Source organism: Colias croceus, chromosome 3 (assembly GCF_905220415.1).
Source record: "Colias croceus chromosome 3, ilColCroc2.1".
Classification (NCBI taxonomy): domain Eukaryota; kingdom Metazoa; phylum Arthropoda; class Insecta; order Lepidoptera; family Pieridae; genus Colias; species Colias croceus.
The window spans coordinates 8281676-8296737 of NC_059539.1; the positions used below are offsets into that span (position 1 = coordinate 8281676).

At 31.0% G+C, this 15062-nt stretch overlaps 2 protein-coding genes and 1 long non-coding RNA gene across 4 annotated transcripts; 1 reads left to right on the forward strand and 2 right to left on the reverse strand.

Annotated features, from left to right (window-relative positions):
• Nucleotides 1-1105: 1105 nt before the first annotated feature.
• Nucleotides 1106-4243, reverse strand: LOC123706328 (tyrosine aminotransferase). The gene is made up of 5 exons (XM_045655532.1): nucleotides 3999-4243; nucleotides 3430-3758; nucleotides 2226-2699; nucleotides 1801-1983; nucleotides 1106-1383 (listed from the first exon to the last, which is right to left on the reverse strand). Exons 1-5 carry the CDS (start codon nucleotides 4141-4143, stop codon nucleotides 1183-1185), a joined length of 1332 nt encoding a protein of 443 aa, XP_045511488.1. The 5' UTR covers nucleotides 4144-4243; the 3' UTR covers nucleotides 1106-1182.
• Nucleotides 4244-10550: 6307 nt separating this feature from the next.
• On the forward strand, nucleotides 10551-11320 carry LOC123690742 (ER membrane protein complex subunit 4). The gene is made up of 2 exons (XM_045634841.1): nucleotides 10551-10729; nucleotides 10802-11320. The coding sequence occupies exons 1-2, from the start codon at nucleotides 10674-10676 to the stop codon at nucleotides 11262-11264; spliced, it is 519 nt and encodes a 172-aa protein (XP_045490797.1). The 5' UTR covers nucleotides 10551-10673; the 3' UTR covers nucleotides 11265-11320.
• On the reverse strand, nucleotides 11278-14917 carry LOC123690743. 2 transcript variants are annotated; one of them, XR_006751332.1, is made up of 3 exons: nucleotides 14830-14917; nucleotides 13615-13668; nucleotides 11278-11650 (listed from the first exon to the last, which is right to left on the reverse strand). It is a non-coding gene; the product is annotated as an uncharacterized LOC123690743 (long non-coding RNA). The 2 variants fall into 2 exon arrangements; XR_006751333.1 differs by lacking the exon at nucleotides 14830-14917 and adding an exon at nucleotides 13787-13846.
• Between the last annotated feature and the right edge of the window lie 145 nt (nucleotides 14918-15062).

The following is a 15062-nucleotide window of genomic DNA, read 5'->3' on the forward strand; positions in this document are numbered from 1 at the left end:
AAATACACTAAAAAGTATTAAATAAAAATAACTACGTTAAAAACAACCGACTTCAAAAACGGAAAGAACAAGATACATAACTGCTACTATCCGAATAAAATTTATGGAACCAATTCGACATCAAACAAAAAAAGAATCACGTAAATCGATTCAGAAACCTCGGAGTAATCGGTGTACATACATAAATAAAATTTAAAAAACAATATATGTATACCGGCCGAATTGATAATCTCCTCCTTTTTTTTGAAGTCGGTTAATGAATTTTGTTTGACTTTGCATCTTCTCAAGAATTATTATGTATCGGTACATTTTTTTTAAAAGTACTTAAAAGCGAAACCTTTGCATGTAAAAGATAGAAAGGTAATATGATACACAATCCATTCTAATATTATTATAAATGCGAAAGTAACTCTGTCTGTCTGTCTGTTACTCAATCACGCCTAAACTGCTGAACAAATTTTCATGAAATTTGGTATGGAGATATTTTGATACCCGAGAAAGGAAATAGGCTACTTTTTATCCCGGGAAAATGACGCAATCCCGGAAATCCCACGGAAACGGGAACTATGCGGGTTTTTCTTTGACTGCGCTGGCGAAGCCGCGGGCGGAAACCTAGCATTTACTATGTTTTAGTTTATTTTTGCATACATTAGTAGCGTATCATCTATACGTACATTTACTCGCTCGCTTTTCAAGCAACTTGTCCCTTATTTTGTTAAGCCATGGTCACATAATATAATTAGAAAGAGGCAAGTTGGGATCAAGAACGCTCTCACATTTTTTTGGCCGTGGTGCACACTGTACAGTCTAGTCTAGTAGTAGTGTAACGAGTGTAACATTTTTGAGTTTAATAAAAAAAATCTACAAAAAGGCCCGGATAAGCTGTTTTGCCAATAAATTTTAAATGTCAATGCTTCTTTGTGTAGTTAAATCATTATTTAAATATGGAACTTTTTTTATTAAGTCGATAGGTAATTTCAAAAGCGTGTGTAATTTTTTTGATGTTCACGTAATGCTATTTGCCTTTTTCAAATAATGATTGTGGTGAACACCATGTGGTGAAATATATGATTTGAAAAATTTAAGGTAAAATAAGAAAAAAAAATAACAAAAAAGATTAAGTTTATTTCCTAAATTACCTTTCATTTATTTCTAAGTAATTAACAGAAACAAGGTTTCATCTTATGTATGAACTGATATGTCACTTTCACTCAAAACTTCAATAGTATTTGTTACGGTCACATCGTCGTTTTCAATTTCTTTCCTCTTCTCTCCATAATCCACATGCTCTTTGCAGAATAAAGTTATCCTTTGGCAAGCTTCTCGTAAATATTCTTCAGGTACTGTTAGTACAATTCTCATATAATTTGGGTATTCAAAACACTGAAAATAATAATAAATCTTATCATTATATGTATGTGTAGTGAGGTAGAGTCGGTAATAATTTTGGACTTTGGAGGATTGGACACTAAAGGAATGTAATGTAATGGAAAAAATTCGTCGATGATACTATAATGACATTCTGTAAATACACACACACAACCCAGATCTTATCCTGTGAGTCAAGGATAAGTGGATAGCTTGATAAGAGAGGATGCTTGTATTATTTCAATGGGATCCAAATTTGATGATGTAGGATGAGTAGTACCTTAGATAAAACTAAGATTTCCCAATAAATTTACAGCCTTCTAAATTCCGCTAATAAGCAGATATTATGTGATTAATCTTGATGACATCTCGTATCCTGGGTAACATAAATGAAGCATGAAGCTTAGTAAGAGCTGGGTACTTAGTACTTACCTTTCCTGGTAAACAAAAGACAGATTGTTCCTTAACAAGACGCTCTACAAATTGAATTTCATTTTTGATAGTAGGGAAAAGTGACATTTTAATACCAATCATCATGTACATGGCACCTTGAGGCATAATTGGTCGCAGTCCAGGAGCCCTACGTAATACTTCATATGCCGACTTTGCTTGATTCTGGAAGAAATTTACAATATTACTTACTTATGTTTTAACATAATTTTATACCTATTTTCTTAAAAGCAAATAAAATTACAGTCAGCAATTGCTAATAACTACTTTGTCACACTAATTATCTTTAGTCCTTAGACATTAAGTTCCGTAAATTATAAGGCAAACAAACAATTGAATGAAAATAGTGAAAATACAAATATAGGCAGTTATTTAACTAATAAAATATTAATAGTCGAATATTTTACCTCAATAAATAAGATAACGTCATCAAAGAAACTCTGTGGTGTGTATTTAAGAATAGATGGAAGTGCTAACTGAACTAGGACACTGGGTCCCAGGATTCTTGTTGCTAAATTATTTAGTCCATTGCGAATTTCTTTCCCGAATATATTGTGACGATCATGGATTATTACCCATCCCATTCTCCACCCAGGAACTAAGAATCTTTTAGTAAGCCCACTACAAGTGAGTATTGGTACGTCTTTGGATAACGATGATATGGCATGGAACTTGTGACCCGAAAAAGCAAAATGTTCATAAATTTCATCAGCTATAATCGGCACGTGGTTTCTAGAGGCGACATCTAAGATTTCGCTCAAATGATCCTTGTCGTAAACAGAGCCACAAGGGTTGGATGGATTTATTACAACAATTGCAGCTGTGTCTTCATCAATTTGACTTTCTAAGTCATCTATATCTACTTTCCATTGTTCGTCTGGCTGAAATGAAATGTAAGAGCGAAATATTTTAATCATAAACAATATTTAAGGATATCTCGAAGAATAAGACGTAAATAGTGGGTATGCAAATCGAGAACCACAATAAACTGGAAACTTGTTATGCTTCTAGAAACTTGTTGTTAAGTTATAAAATACAAGCGATACGCTGGAAAATTTATTTTTTATACAGTTTTTGATTAGTATGTGTGCCATTTTTTAAATCTTGTTTCGTTGTCGGTAGACATCAAATTGTAATATGGCATTATTAATTATTCAAGGCCAATGTTTTTTGTCTATTTATTTGTCTAAAAAGCCCATTTATTTGTCTTTTAGACAAATAAATGGGCTGTTTAGTATTTGTTTCTTACATTTAGGTAATAACTCTCTTGCCTTAAAAAGTTAGAATATCTAAATGAATGATTTTAGTTTAATCAGAATATACCGAAACATTAAATATTTTGTAATTTTCTATTATATAGTTATCTAAATATATTGAATATAGGTCGGTAAGTTCTGTTATTACAGGTAGTATAGGTACTCGTATTTACATTACGTGGTTATGAAAATGAATTTATGAACTCGATAAAAATTCCATTTGTATAGTTTTGATACCGAAAATTAGGGTTTGGGGGTATAGATATTATACTCCGAAAACCGAGCAGTTTTACTTTATTTATGTAAATACAAAAAAAAAAATCATTTAAAAGTCGAAGTAAAAATATTGACTTACCAATAAACTATAATATTTTACGGTTATCCCCAGTCCTTCAGCTAGGGTCTGATAGATCATGAAACCAGGTCGTGGTACAAGTATGTTCTGTCCGGAATCCGCCAAAGCGGTGATAGCAAGCTCAATCGCGTGCGAAGCTCCACTAGATAGAATGACATCGTTAGCGGTTACATTGCCTTGATGTGCACTGTATTCGGCGACTGCTTCTCTTGCCTCTAAATGACCCTTAGCAGGAGCATAGCCTCGACTTTTCGCCGATTCAACACTTGCTTTAATAGCTTCCAATACTTGTTCCGGAGGATTTAGGTTTCCAAAAGTTGTTGGATCACCTGTTGTTATTACAGTGAAATATTTGATTTTAGTTTGATGTTTATTTTTTATAAATTGTTATTTATAAAAAATAAAATAATATATTATAGAGCATTTTAACGATTAATGAACTATTTAACTTTTACTTAAAAACATATTGTATCTACTGCTTAACAACTAATTTACAAAGCACTTTTTTGTTATTTGATAGTCTCTCTTTGAACAATTTGCGTCATAAATTCGTATTGCGTATATCATACCAATCGAAAGAGCGATAAATTCCTTTTGGGGGTTCGGTTCAACTTGTAGGTTTTCGACGACGTTCCGTATGGTGTTAGTGGTATTACGAGCTAATGTGGAAGCACGCACGTCCCACTCCTGCCTTCCTCGAGTCCTTCGCGACATGGGCACCAAACTTGAGGTGAATTAAAAACTGCGGCAACACTTGAAATAAGAATAGAGCTCGCCTTTCGATACACCTTACTTTTGTATGAAAGCGTTTGACGATCACCAGTTCCCGAGTCGTGGAACTGGTTTGATTATGTATATGAGATGACGACAGAGCGAGTTATTTAAAATATTCCACCCTTGGTCACATGATACATAAGTAATATAATCTTCGTTTATAGTAAAAATCTAACCATCGAAAGTTCTGGTAAAAGAAAGTTTTTCTGGCATAATCAACAGGGAATCAGGATGAACGAATTTACGAATATACATACAGAAGAATATTTTTGATATTGTATTATGTTGGTAGTTACATAGTACATAATATACATTCACTCGTCAATGTACATTCATACTATTTCATTTTGTGCGGCAAAATTTTAGTAGCGGTAATCTCTCATTTCACATCTCTACTTTGACGGAAAACAATTTTTATTCTAAATTAAAATAGCATTTTAATTAAATTGAGACTCCCAACAAAATGTTAGGTCTTCTCCAACTAAGTAGATTCCCTAGTAACTAGTTACCTACATTATAAACACGGATATTGGGATGGATCTTTATTACTCCTATCACGCAAAGATATATCGTTCATTTACCTACAGCGAGTACTAAGCTTAGAATATACCTACCTACAATAATAAAATAATAATAAATATTTTTGTTTTGCTCCTTTGAGTGACGCATTGGATATTGCACGAAGGATTTTGCATAAAATATGTCGAATGAATAAATGTTTACAAACAAACTTAATTGCGTGTCTACGGCATGTTCAATCAATATACAAGTTATAACCTAGCATTAACTTAGAATAACAAAATAGCCGTTAGGTATTTAATTTGAAAAAGTACCATAAGGGAAAGTCCCTAACTTTTTTTGTATTTATTTTAAGTACCTACTTATTGAAATAATACCTACGTTAATTAGAAATTATGCTTCGAATACTTATTCTATATTCGAATCTTCTTAAAACTTTAAGATACACAATTACAACCGTCTCCGAATCGAAACCGAACAGCGATACTGATAGCTGTGTATCACCTTTGTAATGGTATTTATACATGCTCAATAATAAAGTATGATTAAAGTTGTATTACTTTTATCTACTTCATATATTTATGAAAACGTTTTGTAAATTGGGTCTGCTCACAATTAAAAAATTCAAATAAGTAGGTCCTTTTATATTATTTAGGATAGTTACAGACGCTTGAAAATGGGGAAAATTTAATTATTTTGTTTTGCAGACGACTTAAGTACCTACCCTTTTTCTGAATGCTTGGAAGAAATTCTACAGGAATTATGTGCCAAATGAACAAAGGCGAGGCGCGCTCTCTAAATAAGACTATGCATAGGCATAGAATATTATGTAATAAGAATATATTATTATACACTACAACTGCTACGAAAATTGATAACCAGGTAATAGAAAATGTTAATGAGTTTATTAATCTAGGGCAATGAGTATTTCTAACATTAAACATTCAGAAGGATATTAAATTTATGATCCTTAAAGAAAAATGAATTAAACTTATGAAAGCAGCCAAGAAGAAGAAGACAATGAAAATGAATAGGAGACAACGAGGTACGTTTTAGAGGAGGCATTTTTTAAGTCAAGCTGCTATGAGGGACTAACCGGCTGCCGGGAACATACAATAGAATAATTTAATTAATTACCTAGGTTATCGCTATTTTTACTGTAGGTAACCATGTTACAAATTTATATTTATTGTTAGTGATATAGGTTTAAAGAACAAAGAACTTCATATTGAATACAAGGACTCTTGTGAAGGCTTATGTGCTGTCATGCGACAGTCTGCCCATTACTATAAAAAAAAACTTATATATTCTCAGTTTTTTTTTTTCTTTTTAGAAATTTTACAATTTCATTGATTGGAACCCGCGCTATTTAAGTTGGTGGCATATTTTTATACAGGATACCAGGATACAGTTCAAACGTGGTTCAAACCTTTTCGTAAATATTTTTTTAACCGCCGCTATCTATCGATCGTTATTTGTGTTATCAGTGCAATTTGCACAAACAAAACCTTTAACCTCTGAATTTCTTAGTGAAGAAAACTTTATAAAATTATAACTCGAAAACTAGAAAAAATCGGCTAACATAAGGACATGTAGGGTATATTCTGATAGCCATATATTTTCTATCTCAGGATATTATTAGTATGAATTAGTTACAATTCTTAACAAAAAATGGGCATTTTTAAAGTTATCTGCATTGAATACCTACACAAATGAAGAAATGTAATATACCTAAGAAATGAACGATACGTGTAAATTACAAAAAAAAAAGTTAATTGATTTTTTTTCTTACAGTTTATAAAAAGATAGGTATGTACTTAGTTACTTACGTTTTGGTAATTGTCGTTTATATTCAAATTTTAACCGTGAATTAAGATAGTAGATGTCTGGTATAGTTATTAAGACTTTAATTTCTTTACAATAATTAATACCAGTCTTTTAGGGTTTATATACCTCTTTATTTTAATGAGTATTTGATTACTAATGAATTATGGTGTTCCAATGTACATTTATATAGGTATTTTATGGAAACCTATAATCAGTACGACACTAAAAGGTTTTAATATCTATATCTTTTCAATTTTTAACCGACTTCAAAAACAAGGAGGAGGTTATCAATTTGGCCGGTATATTTTTTTTATGTATGTACACTGATTACTCCGAGGTTTCTGAACCGATTTACGTGATTCTTTTTTTGTTTGATGAGGGATCGAATTGGTACATTAAAAATTTTATTTTGATAGGCCCGCTAGTTTTTATTTTATAAACATTTTTGTCTGATCTCGAGGACTTAATTGAAATGTAGCAAGAGAGCAGTGGTGGCTCAGTGGTGAGACCTCGGACTTCGAATCGATAAGTCCGTGGTTCGAGACCAGGCGAGCGCGCAGGAAATAAATAGATTTTTCAATTTATCTGCGCATGTTGTAACATCACCACTGCTCGAACGGTGAAGGAAAACATCGTGAGGAAACCGACATGTCGAAGAATTAAAAAGTTCGACGACATGTGTCATCCGCCAACCCGCACTTGGCCAGCGTGGTGGATTATGGCCTGTACCCTCATAGGAGGCCCGTGACCCAGCAGTGGGAACGTATATGGGCTGATGATGATGATGATGATGATGAAGTAAGTTTGATTCACTTCCCGGTAACCGATTGAGCTGAAATTTTGTATACTTAGGTAAATTGGATAGCGATGAAACATTATAATGTCATAGAGCATTTGATGATGGAATCGGAAGGTGGCCATAATATATAGACTCAACTTTATTAAGTTTGGGGTCGTTTGATTCGTGTTGAAAAATACACTATAAAGTATTAAATAAAAATAACTAGGTTAAAAACAATCGACTTAAAAAACGGAAAAGTAAAAAATAAAAAAGATTTGATATTATTAGTTACCACATAATAATTAGATGTGCTGTTTATTAAATAGGTTTGAAGTCGGTGCCAAGCACTAAGCACTTGCACCGACATCAAACCTTTTTAGTACTATCTAAATAGAACCTGAACATCTAAATAATAATATGGATTATGGAGTACTTAATAATATCAAATCTTTTTTATTTTTTTACTTTTTCGTTTTTGAAGTCGGTTGTTTTTAACGTAGTTATTTTTATTATTTCTATAGCCTGAATTAAATTGTTTATAAATAATTAGTTGGGTAATTTAAATTTTCTAAAGAATATAAAAAATCGATCGTAGGCATTGAGAAACTTATACATATGGAGACGACACCGCCTACATCACTTATGTTCCGCTCAACATACGCCATATGGCTTAACTGCACGCTCATTTTTTATTTATTTTAAAGTGAAGCGCATCAAATATGCCTTCGTGTGTGTTACGATATTGCACAAATAATACGTAAAAGTGCAAAGGAATAACTTTCATCGGTAAGTACCTAACTCTTAGAGTATATACTATCTATAGATACTACTACTATCTACCGATAACCAAGTGGGAACAGTAGGCACAGGTGGGAACAACACGACGTTCCCGCCGCGACCCGCGAGCGCTCGTAGTCGTGGTTGAGTGCTGTCGAAGAGCGTTGCTCTGGAATTTTTTCATAATTACGAATAAACATGGTGAAATGTGCAGTTCTATCTTGCAAAAACGATACTAGAAAATACACAAAATTGAAATCCAGTATCACATTTCATCAGTATGTCGATTGTTATACTTATTTTAATGAAAATAAATTTAGTATCGCGGGGGTGAAGGGGAGGTGGGAGGCGGACACGCGCAGGCTCGCTCGCGCGCCTCACTGCCGCCATGCGATCGTAGTGATGTGACCTGACCAACGCTGTACTCGATATAAAGTTTACTAGAAGAACTATATTAAGGGCATTGAAACTTTCTGGCATATCAAACCCGCCGCCATTTTGATTTTTTTTTCAAAATCGCGGCGCACGATTAAAGTGGTATGTGTGGATAGAGGATACATAGACAAACAAAAAATGTCTTATAACATAGTACCCTAAAGCGTCACATTACCGAGATATTTGGAGGTAAATAACGGTTTATTGGAAGATAGTAGGTAGATTCATTACATAAAAACATACATACTTTACATAAAAATGTAAGTAATGTAATGAATACCTACTTTCTTCCTGTAATAATAATAATCTACCTGGGATTGATTATTTGGAGATAATATTATGCATATAGACACGTATTATGTCTATTTTTAGTGTTTGTCGTACTCATAAGTGAATATTTACCTCCAAATATCTCGGTAATGTGACGCTTTAGGGTACTATGTTATGAGACATTTTTTGTTCGTCTATGTGTCCTCTATCCATACATACCACTTTAATCGTGCGCCGCGATTTTGAAAAAAAATCAAAATGGCGGCGGGTCGATATGCCAGCGTCCATACAAAAAGTTTCAAACCCCTTTAACATATTATTTATTTAACTTTAAAATTAAAACTCTTTTAAAAATTTATTACAAATAAATTTGTGGTGTGTTTTGTATGATACACTTTCTAATATTATGAATGCGAATGTATTACTTATAGTGTAAATGTAAAATAAGTAATGTTACGATATATTTTCTGAACCACTAAATTTATAATGAAGATTTTGATAGTAGAATGGATAAAATTAAATAAAATAGGTAATTATTAATATTATTTATTATATTATATTATCATTTTAAATTATTAATTATTTCTTATTTTTATTAAACATTTTTAAAACATTATTATTATTTTTTGATTTATTATTAAAGAAATAGCACTAAACCCGATCTTTTATTTTTATTAACTTTATTATTTAAAAAGTACCTACTCACGTTTTTCTGATATTACAATTAAACATATTTTTTTAAAGTACTTTTAATTAATACAAGAAATATTCAAATGGAATAGTTAAACAAACTTTATTCAGTTGGTAAACAAATTTAAAAGTACATATTTATACTTTATTTATATATTTTTCCTTTAATAACTTATTGAACATAAAATTTACTTATGAGACATATTTATTTACATAACTTATCGATAGTTCAACACGCAATTGATACCTACCCATCCCTATTTGTCACACACACACATCTATATAGTATCTATAGCTCATCTGCCTACGATGTGCACTGAGCAATTTGTGCAATACACGCGCTGTTTAATATTGTAATATATACTCTAATCTACTCTAATACTCTAAGACCTAACTAGATAATAATTTTTAAAACTTAGTTAGATCAAAAAATGGCGCACAGATTTTGTTCGTGGTGTCTCCTCCATACGTAGTAATATTATTATCTCAATGATCGTAGGTAGGATTTAAACCTGCGTCTTTCTTTTATTTCAATCGTTTAAATAAATATTCACACTAGTAATTATAAATAAATAAATAATAAAATCGTTTGTTGCTTCATAAATTTCATTTCATTGGTTTACAGTTTACACAGTAGGTATTACAGTTCGATATAGGTAAGAAAGTGAAAGGGTGCGTCTCAGCTGTTTCTGTTCATTACAGCGCTGTTTTTCAAACACCCCTGATAATTTATTTATAGGATTAACAATATAGTTAGATACAACAACATATTATTATAAAATTTACATATAAACCGAAATACCCATAAAAGAAGAACAATAGATAGAAATAAAGGTAAGTACATACAATGAAAAAAATAAAATCTATCGACCCTGGTGTTTTTTCATGTATGTATATATGCGTGTCTGTGTATATATTTATATGCATAATATTGTATCTTTAAACTAGAAATGAAAGGGGTTTCCATGGGGTTTCTAAAATATAAAATTATTTAGTCTGTGCTCAAACTTGTATTTTTGTGACACTGACATCCTAAGCAGATGTCATTTGACGTTTCGAACCAAATATAATTTTGTGTTTCATGAGAGCTTCAGCTGTAGGTATTTAACTTAAATTCTTCTGTAATTTAACGTAAAGAAGCTATTTCCTACTAAAAATCATTAATACAAAAATGTCGGTAACGAAATCAAACAAAAAGTTCAAATGGGCCTTAGATTTTAACCAAAAGTAAGTAAAGGAAATTCGCTTCTAACATTTCACTATAATTATGAATTATGACAATGAATAAATTTTTTATAGGCCTCGATCCCAGACAACAGAATTACCGTTTCCCCCAGGATATAGTCAATCGACAAGCGCAAACTATGCAGAATCGTCAAAAGATTCAGATTCAAACCTTCTCCTTATAAAGAAGCTTTGGGATGTCGCTTTGGGTCCTCTCAAACAAGTGCCTATGAACTTATTTATTATGTATATGGCTGGAAATTCAATTTCGATTTTCCCAATTATGATGGTGGGTATGCTTATTGTTCGTCCCATCAAGGCACTGTTCTCGACTCAAAGTACATTCAAAATGGTGGAAGGCACTCAAGCAGCTGGACAAAAATTGGTTTACATCTTTGGAAATATTGTCAATATATTTTTAGCTCTTTATAAGTTCCAAAGTATGGGATTACTTCCTACACATTCTAGTGACTGGTTGGCATTCGAAGAACCATTAACAAGAGTAGAACACATAGGAGGTGGTTTATCAATGTTATAAATGAAATGCATTGTAAATTGCTTTGTATTTATTGCAAAATAAAATCATACTACATAGTTCCGTTATTTACAATGATAATTGAGGCCTAAGGTAATCTCTTCAACATTATTCTTCTTTTTTGCCACTTACTTCAGCCATTTTCTCTTTGATAAATGCCTGAACTTTTTCAAATAGAACCTGTGGAGATTCTACCTTGTCTATCTAAAAAGCAATACAATAATTCAAATTAAACAAACAATAAACTGTAAATGACTATGAATATTGTGCCTGGTTCATGTACATGAAAAAGTAAAAACTAAAAAAAAATTAAAAACAAACCATTTCTTTTTATCCAGAACTCTTTCACATTCCTCTGCTGTTTTCTTACAAAATATGGCAAGAATAGCCTGTATATAATAGAAATAATATATTAAGAATAAAAAATGAGGTGATTAACAAAAGAGGCCATACCTTCTCTGATAGAGAATTGAACCAGGAACAATATTCACTAATCGTACATGATAGAAATATAAAATTAATTCTGGTGCTATATCCTTTATCTGCAATAAGTGCTAGATTATTAAAATTATTGCACTAGAACATGGCCTCCTTTGCCTTTAAAACTAAATACCATCTTCATTTTGAGAATAAATATTCTCAGTTTAAATCTGATACTATAAGATAATTATTATTAACCTTTTGAACGCCAATGACATCTATAGATGTCATGCGCAATCGTGCCCTGTGCGCCAACGACACCTATACATGCCAAGAAACAGATCATAGATAAATACAAAATAAACATATTAAACCTTTACTTTTACGTGTTTTATTTATACAGTTTATGAACTGAATCCCCAGTTATTACATAATTGTACACAGTAAACAAAATTGACATGTAGTTATTCAAATATTTGATGACAAAAAATAACTTAATTAATGGCTAGAAAAGCATGTTCTCTCGCGCCAATGACATGTATACGTGCCTACTAGTGATGTAGTGTAATATTCAAGTAACTTCATTAAAATTTCAGCGAAATTACTCTAATTCGCTTAATTGTTGTAATAACTACAAAAAAAATATATAAGCTTAGTCACTGAGAAAAAAGGTAAATACTACATTCTTTGGTATAATACCATATTGTCTATATTGTGGATATTGTTGATTTGAATATTTTCCTTTTCGCCAATCATGCGCATCCCTAGCACAGTATCGATATGCAATCCCTTCTGCGCCATTGACATGAATAGATGTCGGACTGGTGACGTCGTAAGCGCGTGCCGTGTTGTTAAGTGCGGAAAGTTGTAAAAATATTTTATCGAGTAGGTATCTACCAATATTATAATCAAATAAGTACAAGGCTATTAATGAGCATAATAATTATATAGATAGGTAGGTAAATACAAGGCTGTTAATGAACATAATGATTATATACAATTGTTGATTTTTTATTATTTTTTATTTTATCGTCACAAACACAATGTATGCGTTCTAGCATAATATTTATTGTCCATGTAATGATAAAAATTCGCTTAGGTCCAAAATGTATAAATATCTCTAAAAATCTGTAGGTACTTACCTATTTAGCAGTTTTCAAAATTTATTACCTAATAAGTCTAATCAGTGCCTTTATTAGAATATTCTTATGATACAAATTGTCGCTATGTCATATCAAAATATGGTAATTGACCTAAATAGGTACCTACATATAATTAGTATTTGTAATAACTCAAGTATTAAACTAAATGATTGGAAAATAAATATGTAGTTTTAATGCAATTCCCTTTATTTAAAGGTAATAGTTGTTTTGATATTTACAAATAAACACTCCACAATAATACCTATAGTTCATATAAACTTAATAAATAAACTCGATAAGTTATAATAATATACAGCTACACATCCCTAATCAGAAGCGAGAGATTATAAAAAAAAATATGGTTGCCCGCGCCATTGGCATGTATACATGCCAATGGGGCGTAACTGATAGAGAATAGTGCTGTAACTTGCTGCAATTTTATATGTATTTTTGTATCTCAAAAGGTTGATTTTTTTTGTTGATAGTTGCTATAAATGTGGTCTTAAGTTTTTACAGTAGGAGATGAGGTTAAATAAATATTATTTTTGTGTTATAAGCTGTTTATTCAAATATTCAGACGTGAATTATTATGTTTATCGATAACATTTTGGACTCCCTACTATTTTCAAGGTTATCTCATTGAATTTGTGGCTTGGCGTGGAGGGCACGGCGATGCGTTTTTGCTCTGGCGGTCAAAAGGTTAAACCCTAATACAATTATGTACTATGTATGATATTGTTTTGTGTACGTATCTATGTTAGTATCTTAGTAATAATCCTTAGATTATTTACCTGGTATGTTTGTGCTATATATACACCTGTATATACCCCAGATCCAAATATAATCTGAAAAAGGTATAAGTTTTTTTCAATCCTCAATATGCAAATATTCTATTAAAAATTTAAAATACACACAATATGTTTGAAATTATATTTTCATGAATTTCTAATTTCCTTTACTCACACTTGTTTTAAAAAGTGATGTACAAACACCCATTATTAAGATTTGATGTAAATGCTTATTTTATATTCAACTTTATTTACATTTTTAATTTTTTTACATTACAAACAATTTAGAATATTTTTGATTGATGTATTTCTCAGTGACACCTTTGCTGTGACACATAAAACAAGTTCTAATTTTGAATAATAATAATAATATGCCATACCAGAAAATGCAGTATTAAACACCTGTAGTATAGTCTACAAAATATATTTTTTTATATATTTTTGTGATATTTTGAACCTGTTTAGTAGAAATAAGTGGTCTCAACCTGCACATACTTTTAGATACTAATTTATTATTATTTATTCCCTATATCTACTCTATATTATTTAGTACTTTGTCCATGCTTTCAGTCCAAAGCATTTGAGGGTCACCCTATGTCACATGTCACAGAAAATAACAATATTTTTATTTTTATTTTTTGGCGATTTAAAATCTATTACAAAGCCTTCTAAGGTTAGATTCATATACTTGTATCAAAATATATGTACAAAGGTATAAAGGTGGCTGAATAACTGATATCACGCTTGTATTCATGGAATGGTTTAGATTTAATGCATGTTTAATTATTTGTATTGATAATAAATGTACATAGTAGTAAGCCTCTCAACAACCAGAACTCCAAATCATACAATTAACTTTTTTCCTACAATAATTAGAAGCTCCATTTAGCATAAACAATTCCTATAAGAATAACTTTAAAATTTAGAAAAACAAAAACATTTTCAACAAAAATAAAGTTTATTTTTTAATTATAAAGGTTTGGAAGCAGTGATTAATTTATTATATAATAAACATTATGATTTTGTTTTTTCTTCTTCTTAGACATGGATTTAAAGAGATGATGAAAGATTAAATAATTTCACAGATATTAAGCAAACAAAGAAACTCACAGTGATCACAAACAAACTTACAAACAAATCATTAATTTGAAAAAATGTTATTTATAATGTGGGTAAGAGATATCAAGCAAATCAAATAAATCAGTCTTTACATCTTACCAGTCCTTTAAACATTTTTTTTAATTTTACTCCTTTAACCGTGCGGCTAAATTATAACTTATTACTTAAATCTATATCACGCCTAGATCACCACCTGCGTTTAATTTGTTTTTGTTACGTCTAAATAGATATTTTTAAGCTAAATTCTTTATGTATTTGAATATGAAAATATAATTTATTCATGTCACTGTCATGAATATACTTTATTCATATTGACATTGACATCTGACAAT

What these genes read in the sequence shown, in the direction of transcription:
- LOC123706328 (XM_045655532.1), bottom strand. Translation starts at nt 4,143, where the DNA reads ATGTCGCGAAGGACTCGAGGAAGGCAGGAGTGGGACGTGCGTGCTTCC. An exon ending in ACGTTATCTTATTTATTGAG is followed by an intron (nt 1,984 to 2,225) that starts GTAAAATATTCG and finishes AATTTCTTCCAG; the next exon opens with AATCAAGCAAAGTCGGCATA. An exon ending in TCTTTTGTTTACCAGGAAAG is followed by an intron (nt 1,384 to 1,800) that starts GTAAGTACTAAG and finishes TATTATTTTCAG; the next exon opens with TGTTTTGAATACCCAAATTA.
- LOC123690742 (XM_045634841.1), top strand. Translation starts at nt 10,674, where the DNA reads ATGTCGGTAACGAAATCAAACAAAAAGTTCAAATGGGCCTTAGATTTT. An exon ending in GCCTTAGATTTTAACCAAAA is followed by an intron (nt 10,730 to 10,801) that starts GTAAGTAAAGGA and finishes AATTTTTTATAG; the next exon opens with GCCTCGATCCCAGACAACAG.